The sequence below is a fragment of the Dreissena polymorpha genome, chromosome 9 (genome assembly GCF_020536995.1).
Source record: "Dreissena polymorpha isolate Duluth1 chromosome 9, UMN_Dpol_1.0, whole genome shotgun sequence".
Taxonomy (NCBI): Eukaryota; Metazoa; Mollusca; class Bivalvia; order Myida; family Dreissenidae; genus Dreissena; species Dreissena polymorpha.
The window spans coordinates 10,450,773-10,472,444 of NC_068363.1; the positions used below are offsets into that span (position 1 = coordinate 10,450,773).

The window sequence follows — 21,672 nt, forward strand, 5'->3', positions numbered from 1 at the left end:
TTAATTAATTCCCATAAAATATTAGGAGTCGTTTCTTTATTAAAATCAACTACCTCTTTTATTGAATTTTTAATTGAAGTTTTATAATCTTGATCAAATAGAAGTGAGCTATTTAGCTTAAAATAACCTGGGCCTCGTGTTAGCGTATCAAAAAGAATGCTGAGTAAAACAATTGAGTGATCCGATTTGAAGCCAGGATTGATAGTGCATTTTTTCGCATTAGTAACCAGTGAAGATGCTAACAGAAAATAATCGAGTCTGCAAAATATTGGCGGGTCTGAATTCGAATGCCATGTATATTCCTTTGCATTTGGGTTAAAATTTCTGTAAATATCCACTAAATCGTGTATTTCCTTTATATCATTAATTTTATCAGAACACTTTTTATTGGTGTCATTTCTACCATTTAATTTGTCTTTTAAAAAGTTTTGCACGGCATTGAAGTCACCACCCACTATCGGCAAGAATTCATCTAGGTCAGCAATAGTATTTTCAAGTGTATTAAAAAACGTAATGTCATCATTATTTGGTGCATAAATGTTTATTATAGCTATTTTGTTATTGTTGACCAATAGTTTTAACACCTGAAGTCTTCCTACTATAATTTCATTATGTTCTATAAATTGTATTTCACTTTTTCTATTTATCAAAATTCCTACTCCTAAACTGTTGGTACTTTGGCCACTTAAAAACGTATCCCCTGCCCAATCTTTGCCCCAGGCCGAATTATCGAGTTTGTTATCATAATGAATTTCTTGCAGCAGTGCTATGTCAATTGATTTTGATTTTATATAAGTTATAACTTGTTCACGTTTATTTTTACAATTAAGACCCTTGACATTAAAGGTGCACATATTAAGACTCGTCATGTTTTCCAGTGAAATAATTGGACTATGTTCTCATTATATTTATCATTGTGTTCGCGATACAATATCCTGATTTTTAGTTTTAAATATGCTTTCTTACATGAAGTAGATGAATTATATGTAGACCCGTATGCATTTTTGTAAGAATTGTAAATAATAAAGTTTTGCATTTTGTATGTAGAAAAAAAAAAGTGAAGTGTCAAAGTTATTTGAGATGTACTCACAACAGCAATTTGACGTTAACAGAAATTCATATAAGTCAAAATATTATTTACATAGGGTTTGACAAAAACGCACGTATTTACATTCGTTATGTAAATAAAGGAAAATATAACTTATTATAAACGGGCATTCTTAGCTGAATCGATTTAAGTAATAAAAAAGATATGTCATGTTCAAACCAAAAAAGAATTCGACTCAAATCAAAATCGACTGTTTTTGCACCTTCTTTTTTCGACCGTTTTCTAGTGGATTGTAACCTTTTGCAGTACCATTTTTTACTTTCATCTTTAACTTTATCCTATTTCAGGTATTTAATAGTGAACACCTATGCTTACCCTATCAATATCTCCAAACGATAAAACCAGAACAACAGTCTAAAGTGTAAAACATGCATTCGAGGAAAATATGCTGATTTGATTAGACAGGGACCTACACAGTATATTCCCGCCATCTGTCAAAATCTCATGTAGTCTCCAACCTATAAGCAAAACACTGAATGTGTAGTATACAACAATGTTTTCCCTACCACATGCACACAGAAATATTCAAAAATAAAGTCATGGCAAATAAATGACGTTCCATTTTTTAGAGGGTATAGCATTGAACACCAAAATGATTTAGTATATTGTAACCTAAACAAAGGAAATAGTAAGTTGGTGTGAGATCACTATCAACCAGAACAGAATTGTTTTCCGAACGAAATTTGTTTTAGTTTCTTAGAAGGTTTTTTCACGTAAAACGGTCTTAGAAAAATTCACTAAAAACGGTGTCAGCAATATTCTTGGAAGAAAACGTTAGAAAAACGTTTCTAAATAAAAAAAATGTTAGAATTACCATATACTATAATAAATAGATATTTCGTCTGATTTTTGATCAGGTAAGGCTTCATAATGGTAAACCGTTCCATGTCGGTTTTCGAAATGTAGCTCTAACATAAGCATAGTTGCGTAACCGCAACTATGCTAAAAATGAAAGAGTTATGCGCATACAAAATCGAGGTTAAATTGTGTACATAATTATGCTTTATATTCAACAACAACATTGCATACTTGTTTTGTTGGGACACGTGCGAATACGCGTATTTACCGTTTATTACGTCATTAGAATAGATGGAGATGGCCAAATAGATAGGAAAGACGGCTAAGTGTTACTGGTGGAAAGTGTTTTTACTATACCGGTCAAAGATTCCACTTTCGCTTTCTGTTTTTTTTTTCAAGCTGCTTTTTTGTTTCTTGGAATTCCTGCTTTTTGCAGAGTTTTTGTTCTTGTTTCTTCATGTTTTGTATTCAATTATTCATTGAGTTAAGATCATTTGAATCTATGTCATATTCTTCAAGCAAATGCATAAAGTTCCTAAATTCACGGTTTGCCCGCTTCAATCCGTCGAACAGTGTGTAAATCTTTATAGTTTACCAATTTCGTTTCTCTCGTTGAACGACTTTTCATGGCACGCGCTTAGTCTCAGAACGATCTTCTAAGTATTTAGTGTTTTGGTATATTTTTAAATTACAGAACAAATAGGCTTACCTGAAAGTCGTGTCCGAAAGCTGCACTTTTCGCACTTTAAACGTCTATTCGCAACCGTACTGTTCGCTCTTAATAAAAACGACTCTTTACACAATAGTTTAAGTCACTGAATATGTTTGGATAGTAACATCATTTTTAACAATTGGTACGTACATTTATTAATAATAAGGTAAATGAGGATGTCGGATATCACTAATCGACAAAAGAATTCTCCTTCACAACTTCAGGTCATAAAAAATACAGCATAAAGTGTTGTTGTTTTTTAACGCTGTTCGTCAACGTTTACCAATAACAAGTATGAACTACTTTTCAAAACCCCTGTTGAAAAATCGACGAAACATTTTCAACGTGATAATTAACATCGCTCAGAATTATTATTATTACAAAAGTATCGTAAAACTTGACCTAGAATAACGCTGCGTCAAAATTGTAACATGTTATTTTGATATAAAAATTAGCTTTTTTGTAAATGTCTAGTAAAATGGTTCTAAATATATCACTGGTTACCGTCCTGATCGGTAGGTTGTACAGTGATGCTATTCTCGATACAGATATAAATGGTGACTGGACTTATTTCAAATATATATTTTTTTTCAGAGTAGTTCTCTAATGGTGTCCGAAAATGCAAAAGTCTTAACTGTATGTCGATAAAACTATGGTCCAAGAAGTCATTAAAGCATCATTAGTTAGGGAAAAGCAAGAACAATTCAATATTTATTTCAAAGCTGATTGGCGTCGCCCTGGAGGGCGGCGACTACTATGTAATGCTTGTTTTCGCTTATGGGAGGAGAAGTTATTTTACGGATCAATGTATATATATTTGTTTTAAGAATATCTTGCATAGTGGTGATTTTTTGTGTAAATTAGTGTAAATAAGTACTGAATTTGTGCCTATTACATTTATTACAACATTTATTGCCAATAATGCAAAGCTAATTGTTTTAATTAATAACTGATCCACAACTGATCACAGGGGAAAGATCACAGGGACTGGGCAAATACGCAAAACTTTCTGGTTTTGTTTAAAAACAAATGATGTTTTGTATAAAAACAAAACATAATCAAAATATATTTATTTTGTGGTTATTCTAATTTGCTTATTTAGTGGAGAATCAATGTAGTACGATATTTGACGACTTATCGCGCAAGCAAGTTTATTGGAAGGCGTAGTGGTACGAAAACGTACAATGTGTTAGTTTATTAATAGACATATAATAACGATCGCTATACACAACTTCACCAAATAGCAGTACATAAGTGAATGTCAGCCGGAATAGCTCAGTTGGGAGAGCGTTAGACTGAAGTTGTTTACGCAACAGTCATCTAAAGGCCCCCGGTTCAATCCCTGGTTCCGGCACGAACGGAACAGTTGAGCGGCTGACAATTTTTTTCAGTCAGGTTAATAAATATAATAAAGCTTTATTTTATGTAGACATTTTAAAATCCATTTTACTACAATTGGACATTTTTATTAAAATTAATGGATGCAACGTGGTGACAACGTTAATTAAAATTTCTTACATCACTTAAATATCTTATAAAAAATACACGTGTTTTTATATTAACAAATAAATGCAAACAACACATCTATTATCCATGTATTTTTATTGTTGTCTATCATAGGCCTATCCCTACCACATATAGAGCGCGAAGCGCGACACGTATTATTGATTGTAACAATAAGTTGCGATAAAAGAAGCTGCCGCTTATCAAGGAGGAGCTGTGTCCCAGCAACCCGTTTCCCTAGAGTCAAGCACTCCTCGGATTATTTTTTAAGAACCACATATAGAGCGCGAAGCGCGACACGTATTACTATCCAGGTGGTATGGGACCTTTAGCATTATCCGACCATTACGTCCATAGTTATCTTTCTTAGAATTTGAGAAATTTTGAAATCCTTGTTCGAAGTCCAAAATTTTCATCCGATTGTTTCCAAACTTTCACAGTTTTTTTTTATCAATGAGGACCCAACCCAAACTCTATATGAGCAATATCGGACCATAAGTCCAGAATAATGTCTCTTTTAATTTAAAAATAAAAGTGAAAAACCGCTTGGTTAGGTGATTATGTCAACATTTTTCATCAGATTATTTCCAAACTTACAGTGTCTTCATATCAATGAGCATTTTTACCTCATTTAAAATGAGAAACATCGGGACAATAAGTCCAGAATTTTTTTCTATTAAATTTGACAAAATAAACAATTTCCACTTGTTTAAAAGATTTCACAACTTTCGTCTGAATCATTCCAAACTTGTTAAGTGTTTTTATATCAGTATTACTCGAACCCTATTGAAAATGATGAATATCGGAGCAATAAATCTATTATGATCTTTTACTGTGTTTCAAAGTATTGTGAAATGCAGCTCCTTTATACAATTTACAGTTTTCATTCATTTTTTTTTTCAAACTTTTACAGTGTTTTCATATCAATGAGTACTCAACCCCTATCGTAAATGAGCCACGTAAGAATAAGTTCAGAATCATCTCCCCTTGAAGTTGAGAAAAATATGAAATTACGCTTACAAGATGAAGCAGATTTTTTAAAACCTACACAGTTCTGTTCCATTAATGAAACTGCACACGGATAGCAGTAAAAAAGGACTCAAATGTAAATAAAATGAACTATGAAATATTTGGGAGTTACAACACAAAATCATAGATAATGGTTATTTGGGGTTATTACACAACATCATAAATAATGGTTATTTGGGGGTTATAACACAAAATCATAGATAATGGTTATACCAGTATCTTTTTCTATTTTGTTTAAAGGGGCCTTTTCACAGATTTTGGCATTTTTTAACTTATTCATTAAATGCTTTATATCGATAAATGTAAACATTGGATCGTAAAAGCTCCAGTAAAAAATCAAGAATAAAATTAAAAAAAGGAAAAGAATATTGCCCGGACCAGGTTTCGAACCAGTGACCCCTGGAGTCCTGCCAGAGTCCTGAAGTAAAAACGCTTTAGCCTACTGCGCTATTCCGCCGAATACATATACATGAAGTATTTTATACCTAATATAAGCAATCTTCGTAGTTTCACAAAATTTAACGACAAAAACAGAACTCTCCAAATTATTCAATCGTTTCGCGTTGCAACGCTTTATAATTTTTAGGTTTTAAAATCGTCAAAAGATGCATATAATGGCTATATTAGACCATGGTAAATGTTCAGTATTACTGTTTCCTCACAAATATCATAACTAAAACGAAAATTTGCGAATCTGAAACAACTTTTTTCAATTTTGTCAATTTACCAAAGCGTGAAAAGATCCCTTTAAAATAATCGGTCAATATATTAATATTTACAGTAGAAAAAAATCGTTCCATGTAAATTCATTGAGTGCCTTTTACACTGAAATTCCCGACGCCCTTTGATGCTTTGCATCAATACTTATCTTGTAGTCTTTTTAAACACGTTTTTTTGTTTTAAATAAACATGTTACAGGTTGCAACGGTACCGAAATCGCCGATATCGTGTTCATTCTTGACGCCTCGGAGAGTGTCAAACCGGACAACTTCAACAAGACGCTCCAGTTCGTTAACGAGATGATTGATGCCTTTTTCATAGGCCCCACCAATATGCAAATAGCCGTGTTGACGTTCTCCACAAATGTCAACAACATTTTTCATCTGAATAATAACACAAACAAGATCGCGATGAAGGATGCGGTCAACAATTCCACGTGAGTTTTTTAAACAGACCTCGCATTCCAGTTTGAATGAAAATGTTGTAAACTAAAATGTAATTTTACGGTATACAGAGCTAGTAGACGTATGATCAATCTTAAAAATGTACACCGGGTAATGATTCAAATTATGTTATATTTGAACTTTTTTTTCGGTTGTTCAAATGCGTTTCCATATAGATGTATTGGTTCATAATTTAATTAAACCTATGTGTTTATTATATATTTATTGTGTGTCGATTACGTTTTTTTGGTCTGCTGCCAGTTACACAAATGGTTATACATACACAAACGAGGCTATCAAGTTCGCGAGAGAGTTCTCGTTTAAGCCAGCCAATGGGAGTCGACCTAACGCAGCTAAGATCGCCATCATCGTCACAGATGGTACGTGACCATTAAAAACGTTTTGAACACACATAAGCGATGTGCGTCTCCATTGTCTAGTGGTAACATACTGGGGTCCAAATTTTAACGCTAAATCGGTCGTTGTTTTCTTTTTTTTTAATCAAGTATGTTCAAATTTATGTCAATTTTCTGTTAAATGGCCTCTATATTATCGAAACTTATACTCAAAAAGCATGTTGATGCTGTTTTTTTAAAGAGAAATTTGTTTAAGATAAAAATATCGTTTTTCGGTAATCGGTAGCGCGTTTTACGACATCGGATTTTGGGCGGGAATACGAATCGGGTACAGTCTTATATCGACCAGGTACGTTTAAGTATATTTACCGTACCCGGGATACATGTACGTAGTACCCGAGCCAACAATTACCAATCGAGCTCAATTAGTCTTCTCGGGGCGAAGGTAACATGGGAATTCCCGGTGAACTCGATAATAATCAATTACTCGGGTCTTACATTGTGTACACACCGGTCTTTTCTTTCTGACCTGTGTACTAACGCGAATGGAATTGTGGGTAGCACTTCTTTTACGAATGAAAAGTGAAAGCGAAAGAAGGTCTGGTAATCATGCTTCTGATAATCGCTATCAGTCTTAATAGAGATTCAAAATCACATTTAAACATAATTAAATAACATTTCTTTAAACAACATTCCGTTTTAAACACACAATAAAAAAAATATTTTTCTTTCAATATTAACATTTTCATTCCTACGCAGAACTACTTTGGCGGAAGCATAATTCCCCAAACCAGGGGAATGTAATGCGTATAAGCATAGAGGTGACAATAACGTTGTGACGTCACCATCTATGTATAGAATGCGGGTCTTATTGATGCTTTGAAGATGAAAGAATACGTGCACCAAATCCAACACATATTAAATTCTAATTAGTATGTTCTGTCAACAGGTAACTCAACCAACCAGGCCGACACTATTTCCGAGGCCGAAAAGCTACAAAACACAAATGTTATTGTGTTTGCCATCGGTGTTGGGAATAAGATACATCAGACGGAGCTGGAAGCGATTGCAAGCAAGCCTTACAATACATTCATGTTCAGAGTAGACGACTACAGCAATCTGACCACGATAATAAGAACGCTAGCCACGAAGATATGTAAAGGTATTTAATGTAAATCGAAGGTATCTGATATACATTTATTGTTTAATAGGCGTGTAAAGGTAGTGTAATCGTAATAAACTCCCGCCGTGTTATTGTTCAATGTCGGCTGACTTCGGTATTCATATTAGAGTCTATTCGAGTCAAAACTACTACATTTGGATCCGTTTCAATTGTTTTCCCGTAAAATAATGATTTTCCATGGAAATAAACGTTTTATTAAATATTATACGTATACCTACTGCTGTTTTAGGTACACTTAGTTTTGATTAACATGTGGTATTATTGTACCGGTAAATATAAGTTATTATTTTAATTGTTTATGTAGTGTTCATGATTCTTCGGAAGGGAACGTTAACTAAATTCTACTTCATTATGATGGTATATTATTTATTAGATTCGGAATAAACGCCCATATGATCTGTTACAAATCATAACAAGCGTAAGAAACAATTACTAGTTTGTCCTGTTTTACTTTTGCTTTCACAGAACGCGATGATTAAGTGTTCGAAATATATTGTATATGTTTAAAGGGGCCTTTTCACAGATTTTGGCATTTTTTAACTTATTCATTAAATGCTTTATATCGATAAATGTAAACATTGGATCGTAACAGCTCCAGTAAAAAATCAAGAATAAAATTTTAAAAAGGAAAAGAACATTGCCCGGTCCAGGTTTCGAACCAGTGACCCCTGGAGTCCTTCCAGAGTCCTGAAGTAAAAACGCCTTAGCCTACTGAGCTATTCCGCCGAGTACACATATTTTACGTATTTTATACCTTATATAAGCAATCTTCGTAGTTTCACAAAATTTAACGACAAAAACAGAACTCTCCAAATTATTCAATCGTTTCGCGTTGCAACGCTTTATAATTTTTAGGTTTTAAAATCGTCAAAAGATGCATATAATGGCTATATTAGACCATGGTAAATGTTCAGTATTACTGTTTCCTCACAAATATCATAACTAAAACGAAAATTTGCGAATCTGAAACAACTTTTTTCAATTTTGTCAATTTACCAAAGCGTGAAAAGATCCCTTTAAAATTAGTTCTACAGGACGAACATTAAGACAACCACCATGTCTACGGAATCCGGATAGGGCCAAGTTGAGTGTCGCGTGTCGACCTTCGAGGTCGACACACGACATTCAAGCGACATTCTCTCGACGCTCTCTCGACGCGCGACAATCATGCGACAATCAATATTTGAGTGTCGCATATCGCGCTGGATTTTAGAAAAAAAATATCGCAGAAAATCTTGACTGTCGACTGATTTGTCGCGCGTCGTATTGAGCGTCGAGAGAATGTCGTTTGAGTGTCGCTTGAATGTCGTGTGTCGACCTTCGAGCGCGACACTCGACATTCTCTCGACATTCTCTCGACGCTCTCTCGACGCGCGACAATCATGCGACAGTCAATATGATATATCGCGAAAATGTCGCCTGTCGACCTAAAAATCACTAGGTCGACACATGACATTCTCTCGACGCACGACATTCTCTCGACGCCTGACATTCTCTCGACGCACGACATTCTCTCGACGCTCTCTCGACACTCGCGCGATATATCTAGAGAATGTCGCTTGAATGTCGTGTGTCGACCGGTGTGGGAGTAATTTTCTCATCTGCAAGCAAGGTGTTATAGTAACTTTTTCAGCTTAAGTAAAAATAGCGGCATCTAATAGCAGCAATAACAGCAGTAGCAGCAACAATAGCAGCAACAGCAGTAGCAGCAGCAGCAGCAGCAGCAGCAGCAGCAGTAGCAGCAGTATCAGCAGCAGCAGCAGCAGTAGCAGCGTTGTAACACAGTAGTAGTAGTTGTAGTAGTAGTTGTAATAATAGTAGTAGTAGTAGTAGTAGTAGTAGTAGTAGTAGTAGTAGTAGTAGTAGTAGTAGTAGTAGTAGTAATAGCTGCAGCAGCAGCAGCAGCAGCAGCAGTAGTAGTAGTAGTAGTAGTAGTAGTAGTAGTGGCAGTAGCAGCAGCAGCAGTAGCAGCAGTAGCAGCAGTAGTAGTAGCAGTAGCAGCAGTAGCAGGAGTAACAGCAGTAGCAGCAGTAGCAGTAGTAGCAGAAGTAGCAGCAGTAGCAGGAGTAGCAGTTGTAGCAGTAGTAGTAGTAGCAGTAGTAGTAGTAGTAGTAGTAGTAGTAGTAGTAGTAGTAGTAGAAGTAGTAGTAGTAGTAGTAGTAGTAGTAGAAGCAGCAGCAGCAGCAGCAGCAGCAGCAGCAGTAGTAGTAGTAGTAGTGGTAGTAGTAGTAGTAGTAGTAGTTGTAGTAGTAGAAGCAGAAGTGTTAGTGATACTGGTAGTAGTGGTAGTAGTAGTAGGACTGGTGGTAGTGGTAGTAGTAGTTGTAGTAGTAGCAGAATCAGGAGTAGTAATAGTAGCAGTAGCAGTGTAGTAGCAGTTGCAGCACCACCAACAGTAGCAGTAGTAGTAGTAGTAGCTGCAGTAGAAGAAGTAGCAGCAGCAGAGCAGTAGCAGTAGCAGCAGTAGCGGCAGTAGCAGCAGCAGTAGCAGTATTAGTTGTTGTTGTAGTAGTAGTAGTAGCTGCAGTAGAAGCAGAAGCAGCAGTAGCAGCAGCATCAGTAGCAGCAGAATCAGTAGCAGCAGTAGCAGTAGCAGTAGTTGTTGTAGTAGTAGTAGTAGTAGTTGCAGTAGAATCAGTAGCAGCATAAGCAGCAGCACCGGTATCAGCAGCAGCAGTAGCAGCAGCAGTAGCAGCAGTAGCAGTAGTAACAGTATTAGTAGTTGTAGTAGTAGTAGTAGTAGCTGCAGAAGAAGCAGTAACAGCAGCATCAGTAGTAACAGTAGCAGCAGTAGCAGCAGCAGTAGCAGCAGCAGTAGCAGCAGTAGTAGCAGTAGCAGCTGTAGCAGGAGTAACAGCAGTAGCAGGAGTAGCAGTAGTAGCAGTAGCAGCAGAAGAAGCAGCAGTAGTAGTAGTAGTAGCAGCAGTACTAGTAGCAGTAGTAGTAGTGGTAGTAGTAGTAGTAGTTGTCGTAGTAGAAGTAGTAGTAGTAGTAGTAGTAGTAGTAGTAGTAGGAGTAGGAGTAGTAGTAGAAGTAGTAGTAGTAGTAGTAGTAGTAGTAGTAGTAGTAGTAGTAGTAGTAGTAGTAGTAGTAGTAGTAGTAGTAGTAGTAGTAGCGGTAGTGGTAGTGAGACTGGTAGTAGTGGTAGTGGGACTGGTAGTAGTGGTAATAGTAGTTGTAGTAGTAGCAGGATCAGGAGTAGTAATAGTAGCAGTAACAGTGTAGTAGCAGTTGCAGCACTACCAACAGTAGCAGTAGTTGTTGTAATAGTAGTAGTAGCTGCAGTAGAAGCAGTAGCAGCAGCAGCAGCAGTAGCAGTAGCAGTAGCAGCAGTAGCGGCAACAGGAGTAGCAGCAGCAGTAGCATCAGCAGTAGTAGCAGCAGCAGCAGTAGCAGCAACAGCAGTAGTAGCAGAAGTAGTAGTAGCGGTAGTGGTAGTGGTAGCGAGACTGGTAGTAGTGGTAGTGGGACTGGTGGTAGTGGTAGTCGTAGTTGTAGTAGTAGCAGAATCAGGAGTAGTAATAGTAGCAGTAGCAGTGTAGTAGCAGTTGCAGCACCACCAACAGTAGCAGTAGTAGTTGTTGTTGTAGCAGTAGTAGTAGCTGCAGTAGAAGCAGTAGCAGCAGTAGCAGTAGCAGCAGTACCGGCAGTGGCAGCAGCAGTATTACTAGTAGTAGTAGTAGTAGCTGCAGTAGAAGCAGTAACAGCAGCATCAGTAGCAGAAATAACATCAGCAGCAGCAGTAGCAGCAGCAGCAGTAGCAGCAGTAGCAGCAGTAGCAGTATCAGCAGTAGTAGCAGTAGCAACTGTAGTAGGAGTAACAGCAGTAGCAGCAGAAGCAGCAGCATTAGCAGCAGTAGCAGCAGTAGAAGCAGTAGCAGCAGTAAAAGCAGTCAGTAGAAGTAGTAGTAGTAGCTGCAGTAGCATCAGTAGCAGCAGCAGAAATAGGAGTAATAGCAGTAGTAGGAGCAGAAGCAGGAGTAGCAGTAGCAGCAGTAGTAGCAGTAGAAGCAGCAGAAGTAGTAGTAGTAGCAGCAGCAGCAGTAGTAGTAGTAGTAGTAGTAGTAGTAGTAGTAGTAGTAGTAGTAGTAGTAGTAGTAGTAGTAGTAGTAGTAGAAGTAGTAGTAGTAGTAGTAGTAGTAGTTGTAGTAGTAGTAGAAGTAGTAGTAGTAGTAGCAGTAGTAGCAGTAGTAGCAGCAGAAGTAGTAGTAGTAGCAGCAGCAGTAGTAGTAGCAGCAGCAGCAGTAGTAGTAGTAGTAGTAGTAGTAGAAGTAGTAGTAGTAGTAGTAGTAGTAGTAGTAGTAGTAGTAGTAGTAGTAGTAGTAGTAGCAGTAGTAGTAGTAGTAGTAGTAGTAGTAGTATCATGTTCATTGTTCATGAAATAAGAACCAATATCATAATTATGATGTGCAGCTCCGGTCAACATTGCAATAGGCAGATAATACCTAAAAGAGATAACACTTCTAGTTCATGTTATTGAGTCTTGATGAAAAATCTGGAAAATGCATAGCATGCAATGCTTATGCAGTTATTTGCTACTTCTGCTACTGCTGTTGCTACTACTACTACTTCTGCTACTACTACTACTACTACTACTACTGCTGCTACTACTGCTACTGCTGCTGCTACTGCTTCTACTGCAGCTAATACTACTACTACAACAACTAGTACTACTGCTACTGCTGGTGGTGTTGGTACTGCTATTACACTGCTACTGCTACTATTACTACTCCTGAAAAAGTTACTATAACACCTTGCTTGCAGATGAAAAAATTACTCCCACACCGGTCGACACACGACATTCAAGCGACATTCTCTCAATATATCGCGCGAGCGTCGAGAGAGCGTCGAGAGAATGTCGTGCGTCGAGAGAATGTCGTGTGTCGACCTAGTGATTTTAAGGTCGACAGGCGACATTGTCGCGATATATCATATTGACTGTCGCATGATTGTCGCGCGTCTAGAGAGCGTCGAGAGAATGTCGAGAGAATTTCGAGTGTCGCGCTCGAAGGTCGACACACGACATTCAAGTCACATTCAAGCGACATTCTCTCGACGCTCAATACGACGCTCGACAAAACAGTCGACAAGATTTTCTTCGATATTTTTTTTCTAAAACCCAGCGCGATATGCGACACTAAAATATTGACTGTCGACTGATTTGTCGCGCGTCGAGAGAATGTCGCTTGAATGTCGTGTGTCGACCTCGAAGGTCGACACGCGACTTTCAACTTGGCCCTATCCGGATTCCGTACATGTCAGTAATTGGTATTGAAATTTATATGATTTTTAAAACTGAACATTCCGTTGCGCTTTTCTTAAAATCTGAATGGACGTTTAAATTTCTAAACAGAAATCTGTAATTTCTCTTGAACTAAACTTAAAGTTACGTTATTATTTTATCATTATTATCATGTTTTAATAATTATGTTCAACTGAAATGACACAAACGTACCCATTTGTGATATTGACCTACAATTTTACTAGGTGTTCGTTGTTTTATTTCATATACAATCAGAGATTTTCGGAACATCAGTCATAAAATTGACTGATAAATAAATTGCAAATATGTCATACCTCCGTGATATTGTTTATATTTATTTGCAAACTTAATGTGAAACAATTTGTTTATTACGTTTTACAGGTATTAATATGTAACTAATTTAAAATAAGTCATTGTTTTAACTGCACGTGTACGATTTTATTATCAGGCTTAATGTTTGCACAACACGTATAAAATATACTGTTTACGGGAGCGGCGGCATGTTTGTACCTGTAAGAATAGCAAATGAGCTTATTTTCATAAGTCACAGAGATTCGTTATTTTATTGTTCTTGATTTGGGATTTGTTGATGGTCTTTTTGTTTTATAACACCAAATTGAATACATAAAATTAATTTGTAAAATTAAAAGAGTTGCATTACTTTTTGAAACCGAACGATGTACTTAAAATACCGGTATCAGGATTACTTTAAATTCAATAACTTTTTGTATTTGACTTTAAAAATTATTACCATTTGTTATGTTTATCCCTGACACGCTGCATATGACGGAAATGTTAAAATAATTTAGATGGGAAACAAATGTTCCAATTAAAGGCTTAACATTGTCTTATCAATTGGCAATCATATATTATTAGCAAAAACGTTTTGTTTTGTTGTTGATTTCGTGGTCAAGATGTTCATTTGAGGATCAGACTGGGATATAATTCAACACAGTTTGTACATACAAAAGGATAATTACGAATTTTATGTCTTGTCAGCACTGGCACTGGTATACATGCTAATTATAACGACTGGGCAGTGGCTTTCTAGTGGGCATTAGGCCGACTAGGGCCTGGGGCCTGGGCCAAAACAGTTTCACTGCCTATGGGCTTTCACGTCGCTTCTCCGGTATTTATATTAAAATGGGTATTTATATTAAAACGCAACACAATTTTGATCAACAAGTACATAAATCCAAAATTCAGTTGATGCAACAAGTTGTCATTTGTCAAATGACAATACGTGAATATCATTTATATAATCGCATATTGATAGCATAGTGAATACAGTGAAAATTCGTGTGCGGCATTGCCAACAAACACAACATAACATATTTATTTCAATGTGATTTAAATTAATTCTATTCTTTGTAATCCTTTGAATAGCTGGTGATGCCTTCGTTTGAAATCTGGTTTGCAATTTTCGAGATTATAACTCTAAAGCATTTTAGGAAACTGTTGATTGTGTATGACTCAGGGCATATTGACTGATAATTCGATAAGTTATAAGGAAGGAACCCCATGTATGTGTTCATTGGTTAGTAAGTTAATATGTTTAGATCGATAATCTTTGAAAAGTAACAATCGAATAGCTACTTTGAAACAGTATCCAACGACAATTTAAACTGCATAGCTATTAAGTATTCGTTTGTTGAGTCTGTGTTGATTCCGTGTTTTATACTAGCAATGCGTTGTCAAAAGAAAAACAACGTTAACAGAAACCTGCTGATGTCATACTTGCATCAATCTCTACGCACAGTTCCGCGCTCTGTAATACAATCTCTGCCATTCCAGATCTGGAAAGATTTTATTTTATTATTTTTTATTTCAATTTTATTTTTAATATTTTTTATTATGAAAAGTAGTATCCTTTTCTTGTATAGTTTGAAACCAGTGTATAATTTTAGGTTCATCCCCAAAAATAAGGTACATAAATTACAAAAAGTAAAAAAAAAAAAGGAAAAATTATTGTACCACGTGGCTCGGCTATCATCACGTGATTGGTAATAAAGGCAGGCATTTGATCGAGCTTTGCTGGTTTATGTCAATTCTCTGCGCTGAGGTTGACATGGCAGAGAACCCTTCATATTGCTTCTCAGACAACATATCCGAATTACAGGGAGATAGTTATGTAATGTGGGACTCGATTGGGGTCAGATGTTAGCAATAGTATGAATACGACGATTGTTTTGCTGTTAAACGGTCTCAAATATGAAGAATACAATTTTTCCCACATTAATTTTTCGATTAACTTCATTCTCTTGTCAATAATAGAACGTCTTGGTCACAGGCGAAACAGTAGACCACTATTTCGAATAAACATGTAATAAAATGTATTCATGCGTATACAGCAGCATACCTTATGTTTCAGAAACAGAAAAGACCAACAACGGTACGGTTGCACCTACAGGTAATTTATTCTTGTAAACTTAAGTTGATTTGTGTCTTATGTTTTATAATGCAAAGAATAGGCAAATTGCCTTAAAGAAAAGACTAGCGAAAGACTAGCGGACAAGAGAAATTTATCTCTTTATAATGTTATCGGTAGCTTCCTTATACTATATATAAATATATGCAATTAAGTTGATCGTTACAGGTAAATAAAATAACGGAATCATTTTAATGAAAGCTTAAAGCTAAAACCTTTTTTTATTAATTTCGGCATATATTAAAATCTGGTTTCTATGGTTAACTCGTATATTTTTATTAGACATTCTATATTACAATGTTATTTTTACTGGCATAATTCCTACAGAAAACGTTCAATTGTATTTTCAGCGGTGAAGTCTTCCTTATCCTCGAACTGTGCATTTGAAGAAGAAGAACGCTTTTGTGATTGGTCACGAAGAGAAACGGATTTGATCAACTGGGTCCGACATCAAGGACCAACCGACATTGCAGGAAAAACTGGGCCTGGCACCGACGTAAGAAGAAGCAGTAGTGGTAAGAAAATGCATGTACAATACCGGTATGTGCCTTAACGTGTTTAGGTGGTCATTTGTGATATAGATATTCGTTAACATTTAGAACACAATTTTCATAAACTGATTTCCGCAATCATTTGTATACAAATAATTTAAGCAAAAATATGATATTCGATGAATAATAGTTCCGTAAGTATAATTGTGTCGCATAGTCGGTGGAACACAATAACGTACACAAGTCGAATACAGTTTTCAATGCGATTTATGTTTGTTGATTTATCCCTAACACAAACGCTTTTAAATGTTCGTAAAATAGTCCGTACAACAAGATATATGTGGTTGCCAAACGGCCCCGCGACAACAAATAATTGTGACCTATCTGCTCGGGTTTCTAACGTGTACTCACATTCCTACGGAAGTGAATATTCAGAGCTACATTACTATCAAACAGACGATATGTATTCAATTTTTGGTTGGTCAATATAACTCCGCCCTCGAATGTTATAATTTTCGATTGACTAATTCGCTATTTTGCTGAATAACTCACATTAGTAGGAATTATCCTAGATTTTATTAGAGTGTGTTTTCTTGTTGATAAGCGTATAATTCTGAGGGCAAGGAAATTGCACTCTGATAATTAATCATTTAGACGTGTATAATGTATAATAATTATTTTGGCATCTGTTATGTATAATAGCCGTTAGGTGCATGTTTATTTGACCTACAAGTCATAATGTTGGTTTAAAACGCAATAACACATTCACAGGTGCACATATTTGCGTTTTCTTTTTGTTTCAAGAATTATTTTAATATTAATTATTGTCTTTTATTTGTATATGTATTCTTCTTCATTAAACATCTTATAATAATTTCCTTAATTAAAGTATTCCATATATATAATTATGGGTCTTGTGATAAAAAAATATTTATTAATGATTGTCTGATATTCAATTGTTTCATGTATGCAATTATGCCCCTAAATATTTACTACGTTACAATTGATCAGTATGGTGCAGATTCTCGTAGTGATTTTGAATCATCGCGATCATACATACTATGCTCCATCCACACACAAACTGGATGGAAAGAGAATGAGGTGATTACTTTATAAACCGAAAGTACAATAACGAAACTCAACTTATTCAACGATTATTGCATTGCATCTAAATGATAAAAAATATTAAAAGAGGCACACCAGAGGAAAGCAGGTATTCACAGAAGCCGATACTCATCAAAACATACCCTCTTTTTAACACATATTTGAAAACTTTTGAATAAAGCAATAATTTTCAGCTCACAAAAGAACGTATTTTTAAGGAAATTTCATCTTTGTGGACGCCTCTAACAACACTGGGAGAACGGCTAAATTGCGGTCAGCAAATTTCCCTCTCGACAACTACTGCGTATCTTTCAACTACCATATGTATGGCAAAGCTGACAGTGGAGGTGATGGACCTGGCGATCACACTGGCACACTACGCCTGAAACTCAGCGTTGAAGGAACCAGACAAGAAATCTGGACGAGAACTGGCAACCAAGGCAACAAATGGCAATACATGGCATGTAGCATACGAACGACGAAGGGTATTAACGGAACGCTGTTTGTAAGTTGCATTTACCCAAATATTGTTTGCTTTTTGGAAAATGTATGTGTTGTATAGACAAGCTCAGCATGAAAGTTAACAAGTATATGCATTTTTGCTGTGTGTCATATATATGATTTATACTTTAATGCGGTTTCCATTAAAAAATGATCAGATGTTTTGCACGTACTCAACCCACAACTGTATATACATGCTGTTGTTTCTTTGTGTATTTCAAGTTTGAATTAGATGCAGCTGTTGGAAAAAGTTACCTTAGCGACATGGCCGTTGATAACGTCAGTATACAGCCGGGCGCATGCGCAGAGGAGAACTGCTACAGACAGGGGAAGAAAACATTGTATAAAAGGTTTGTTGACTATATTGGTTGTTTTTTGTTTAATAGTGTTTTGTGTTAATTTTAGAAAATATAAAGGAAATTCAAATTATATCTTTGATTTTGTTGAACATTGTTTTGTTTCAGTTATTTCGTTTCTTATTTAAATGAAATGTTTCAGACATGCAGCATTTAATAAAATACAATTATTTGTCTGATTTTGAATTAACACTTCTTTATTTTTAAGGTATTTATATTGTTTCATGTTTTAAAATAGCAGTAGTAAAAGTTATAATATTAAGTTATAATATAGTTATAGTAATATTAAGAGTTCTAACACAAACATGTTTTGTTTTCCTTTCTTTGCAAGATGTTGGACATGTGTCACTTCATTTATCGGTAAATGTATTGTTTATTAGTTAAGTTCTTCCATCCTTACATGTAATGTGCTGTTGTTTATTTGTTTGTGTCTTTGTTGTTTCTAATTCGCTGTTTGCTGTGTTATCAAATGTATTTTATTGTGAAGTATTACTGTTACCTTTTATACTTTATTACATAACAGCATTGCTTCGTTGTACAAGTTGTTCATGTTATTTCCATTTGGCTTGGTTCGATACTTCATTATTTCTTTATTTTCAAGTTTTATTGTTGCGTTTTCGCTGACCTATATATACATATGCCTTTGTTTTAATTAATTATCCTGTGCTCTTGGTTTCAAACTTGTAAATAAATAATACCGCATTTTTATCAAATAAACATATTTTTATTTAACCAGAAACAAATCTTTTGTTATCCATGCAATTGCAGTGGTACAATTACTCTCGAAAATATTGCGCTACGAGTGATACCATAAATGATTAATATTGCATGTCAATAATCAATACACTATTTCCCAGAATTTTCTGGTTCAATACTATTTTTAATTTACATGAAATATATGACAACGCCGTATCACAAGTAAAATGTTGACGTATATCTTATAACGATGTGGACTAACCGGGTCAATATATGAACAAATATATTCGCATGTATTCATTTCATTGGGAACTTGTCAAGACAGGGCCTGATCACTTCCATGAACATTTGAAATTTTATAAACTGTTAGTTATTGTAACAATCTAATTTAACCATGTAATCCCGGACTGCGGCCAGTTTTGAACTAAATGACATGATTTGCATTCTATATGCCGAGTAAATTACATACCGTACTCAACGCTCAGAGATTTTGTTTTCAGCGAAGAAAATGTACAAAGTCGTTTTCCCTAAAAAATATTACATAAAAATTCTTGGGTCGTTGTTAGATGAATTTCAGTGGAATGATTCGAAAAAAGTGTGTTGAAGACCACACAACGGTTTTCCATAACATATATTTAAACTCCTGGCGTTTCATTTTTTTAATACAAAAAATACGAAGAATTTTACCCGGGAGAACATTTGAAAACAAGAGGCCCATGAGGGCCTGAATCGCTCTACTAGCTGGAATCAATAGGGCTTGATAGTATGAACAATCTGAGTAAGTTTTAAACAAACAGACCCAAAATGGGAAATTCATTGCATAAACAAGAAGAAATGTAAAATTTCAATTTCAAATGGCTCCTTTTCAACAATAAGTTGGACAAATTTTCTTCACTCTCAATGGGGTTCTGGCCCTTGATGATATGAAACATCCGTTGAAGTTTCAAAAGGATAGAACTTTATATGTAAACAAACAAGAAATGTGTTTGTCGAAAACACTATGTCCCCTTCTGCGCCGCTTTATTTTTTTTTACCTTGACATTGACCTTTAACCACTCAAAATGTGCAGCTCCATGAGATACAGATGCATGCCAAATATGAAGTTGCTATCTTCAATATTGCAAAAGTTATGGCAAAATGTTAAAGATTTTCAGTTTTTTTACCTTTGACCTTGAAGGATGACCTTGACCGTTCATCACTCAAAATGTGCAGTTCATGAGATACACATGCATGCCAAATATGAAGTTGCTATCTTCAATATTCAAAAGTAATGGCAAAATATTAAAGATTTTCATTTTTTCTTAAATTCAAGGGGAGATAATTCTGGACTTATAACTCCGATATTGCTCATTTTTAATAGGGTTTGACTCATCATTCAGATTAAGACACTGTGCAAGTTGGGAAATGATTGGATGAAAACTGTGGACTTTATTGCGTAAACAAGCCTTATTTCACAATGTTCTAAAATTCAAGGGGAGATAATTCTGGACTTTTCACTCTGATGTAACCCATTTTCAATAGGGTTCGAGTCCTCATTACTATCAACACACTGAACAAGTTTGAAAAGAATCAGATGAAAAATGTGGACTTTATCGGATAAACAAGAGAAGTCTAACACACACACACACACACTTACACAGACAGACAGACAGACAGACAGACAGACAGACAGACAGACAGACAGACAGACAGACAGACAGACAGACAGACAGACAGACAGACAGACAGACAGACAGACAGACAGACAGACAGACAGACAGACAGACAGACAGACGGACACCATGCCATCCCATAAGCTCTTCTGGCCTATGGCCAGTAGAGCTAAAAAGTCGAGGATCACTGAAAGATTTTATGTATCAAATGTTGCACATGTGGACTTTGACTTTATTTTGCGATGAAATATTTGTACTTGTTTGAGCACAGATGATATGAACAAATTGAAAAGAGCAATACGATATAATTTTACATTCAATATATTTAACTGGGCGTTGTGGTCTGTTAAAAACCAATTGGATCCGACATGGCAGATTTCTAGCAAACAAGACAAATATTTGTAGGGAATAATAAAGACTGTTACATGTACAATTGTAAAGCTCTGTTGCGTGTTGTCACGGACACAGGTGGTTAGCGTGTGGCTATGATATTAATTAGTGAAAACATCATTTTGAATGATAAATAATCATATTTTAACGAAAAATTAACTTTTGTGGAAAAAAAATTCACTATCAAATATATATATAACAAGGTATCCAACTCAAAATCACCCGAAAAGAGGGTGCATCGCTTTGAGCAGCCATAACTTCATCAGTTGCGCAGCGATTTTCACGATCTCGGTCTTATTTCCTTTCTGGAAATGTATATGACTTGCAATATTTTTACAAATGCTGGATCAACTTTTAAGAAATAACACGATACATAACTCGCGTACTTAACATCGATCAGACAGCATCTAAGACTGAAATCTTCACGGAGTAAAGGGCATCTTCCATGCAAAGTTCACGTACCTCGATACCAACATTTAATAAAACGTATGAAAAAGCATCAGTCGTTGCATTATGCATCAAAACCAACTGTCCAGTACCGTTTGAAACCTTTGTTTACATACGTTTCAACGAACTGACATTTTAAACCCACGAGTGATTTAATTGGTCCAACGCGAAGGTGTGTCTTTACACCTGGAGATTTCATTCATAAATCCTGTCTGATCGCTGGTCACGCGAATTGTGTATCGTTTTATTTCTTAAAATTTGACCCAGCATGTGCCGAAATATAACAAGATGTATACATTTCCGGAAAGGAAATTCATTTCTGCGTTGAATAAGACCGGGTTCATGAAAATCGCTGCAAAATTGATGAAGTAATTGCTGTTTAAAGCGATGCATTCTGTTTTCGGGTGATTTCGAGTTGAATACTTTGTTATATTATATATTTGATAGTGAATTGTTTTTCAGAAAAGTTAATTTTTCGCTATAATATGAGTA

The 21,672-nt window shown here is 35.6% G+C and overlaps 1 protein-coding gene across 1 annotated transcript in view; it reads left to right on the forward strand.

The window, feature by feature from the left end:
• The window catches only part of LOC127844762 (collagen alpha-4(VI) chain-like), a 29,946-nt gene extending 11,315 nt beyond the window's left edge, over nucleotides 1-18,631 (forward strand). The window contains exons 3-10 of the mRNA XM_052375221.1: nucleotides 6,069-6,306; nucleotides 6,575-6,693; nucleotides 6,911-6,918; nucleotides 7,603-7,831; nucleotides 15,487-15,525; nucleotides 15,894-16,058; nucleotides 17,357-17,643; nucleotides 17,862-18,631. Of these exons, the coding sequence (XP_052231181.1) occupies nucleotides 6,069-6,306; nucleotides 6,575-6,693; nucleotides 6,911-6,918; nucleotides 7,603-7,831; nucleotides 15,487-15,525; nucleotides 15,894-16,058; nucleotides 17,357-17,643; nucleotides 17,862-18,038 (1,262 nt within the window). The 3' untranslated portion in view covers nucleotides 18,039-18,631. The remainder of the gene's footprint in view (nucleotides 1-6,068; nucleotides 6,307-6,574; nucleotides 6,694-6,910; nucleotides 6,919-7,602; nucleotides 7,832-15,486; nucleotides 15,526-15,893; nucleotides 16,059-17,356; nucleotides 17,644-17,861) is intronic.
• The last annotated feature ends 3,041 nt before the right edge of the window (nucleotides 18,632-21,672 follow it).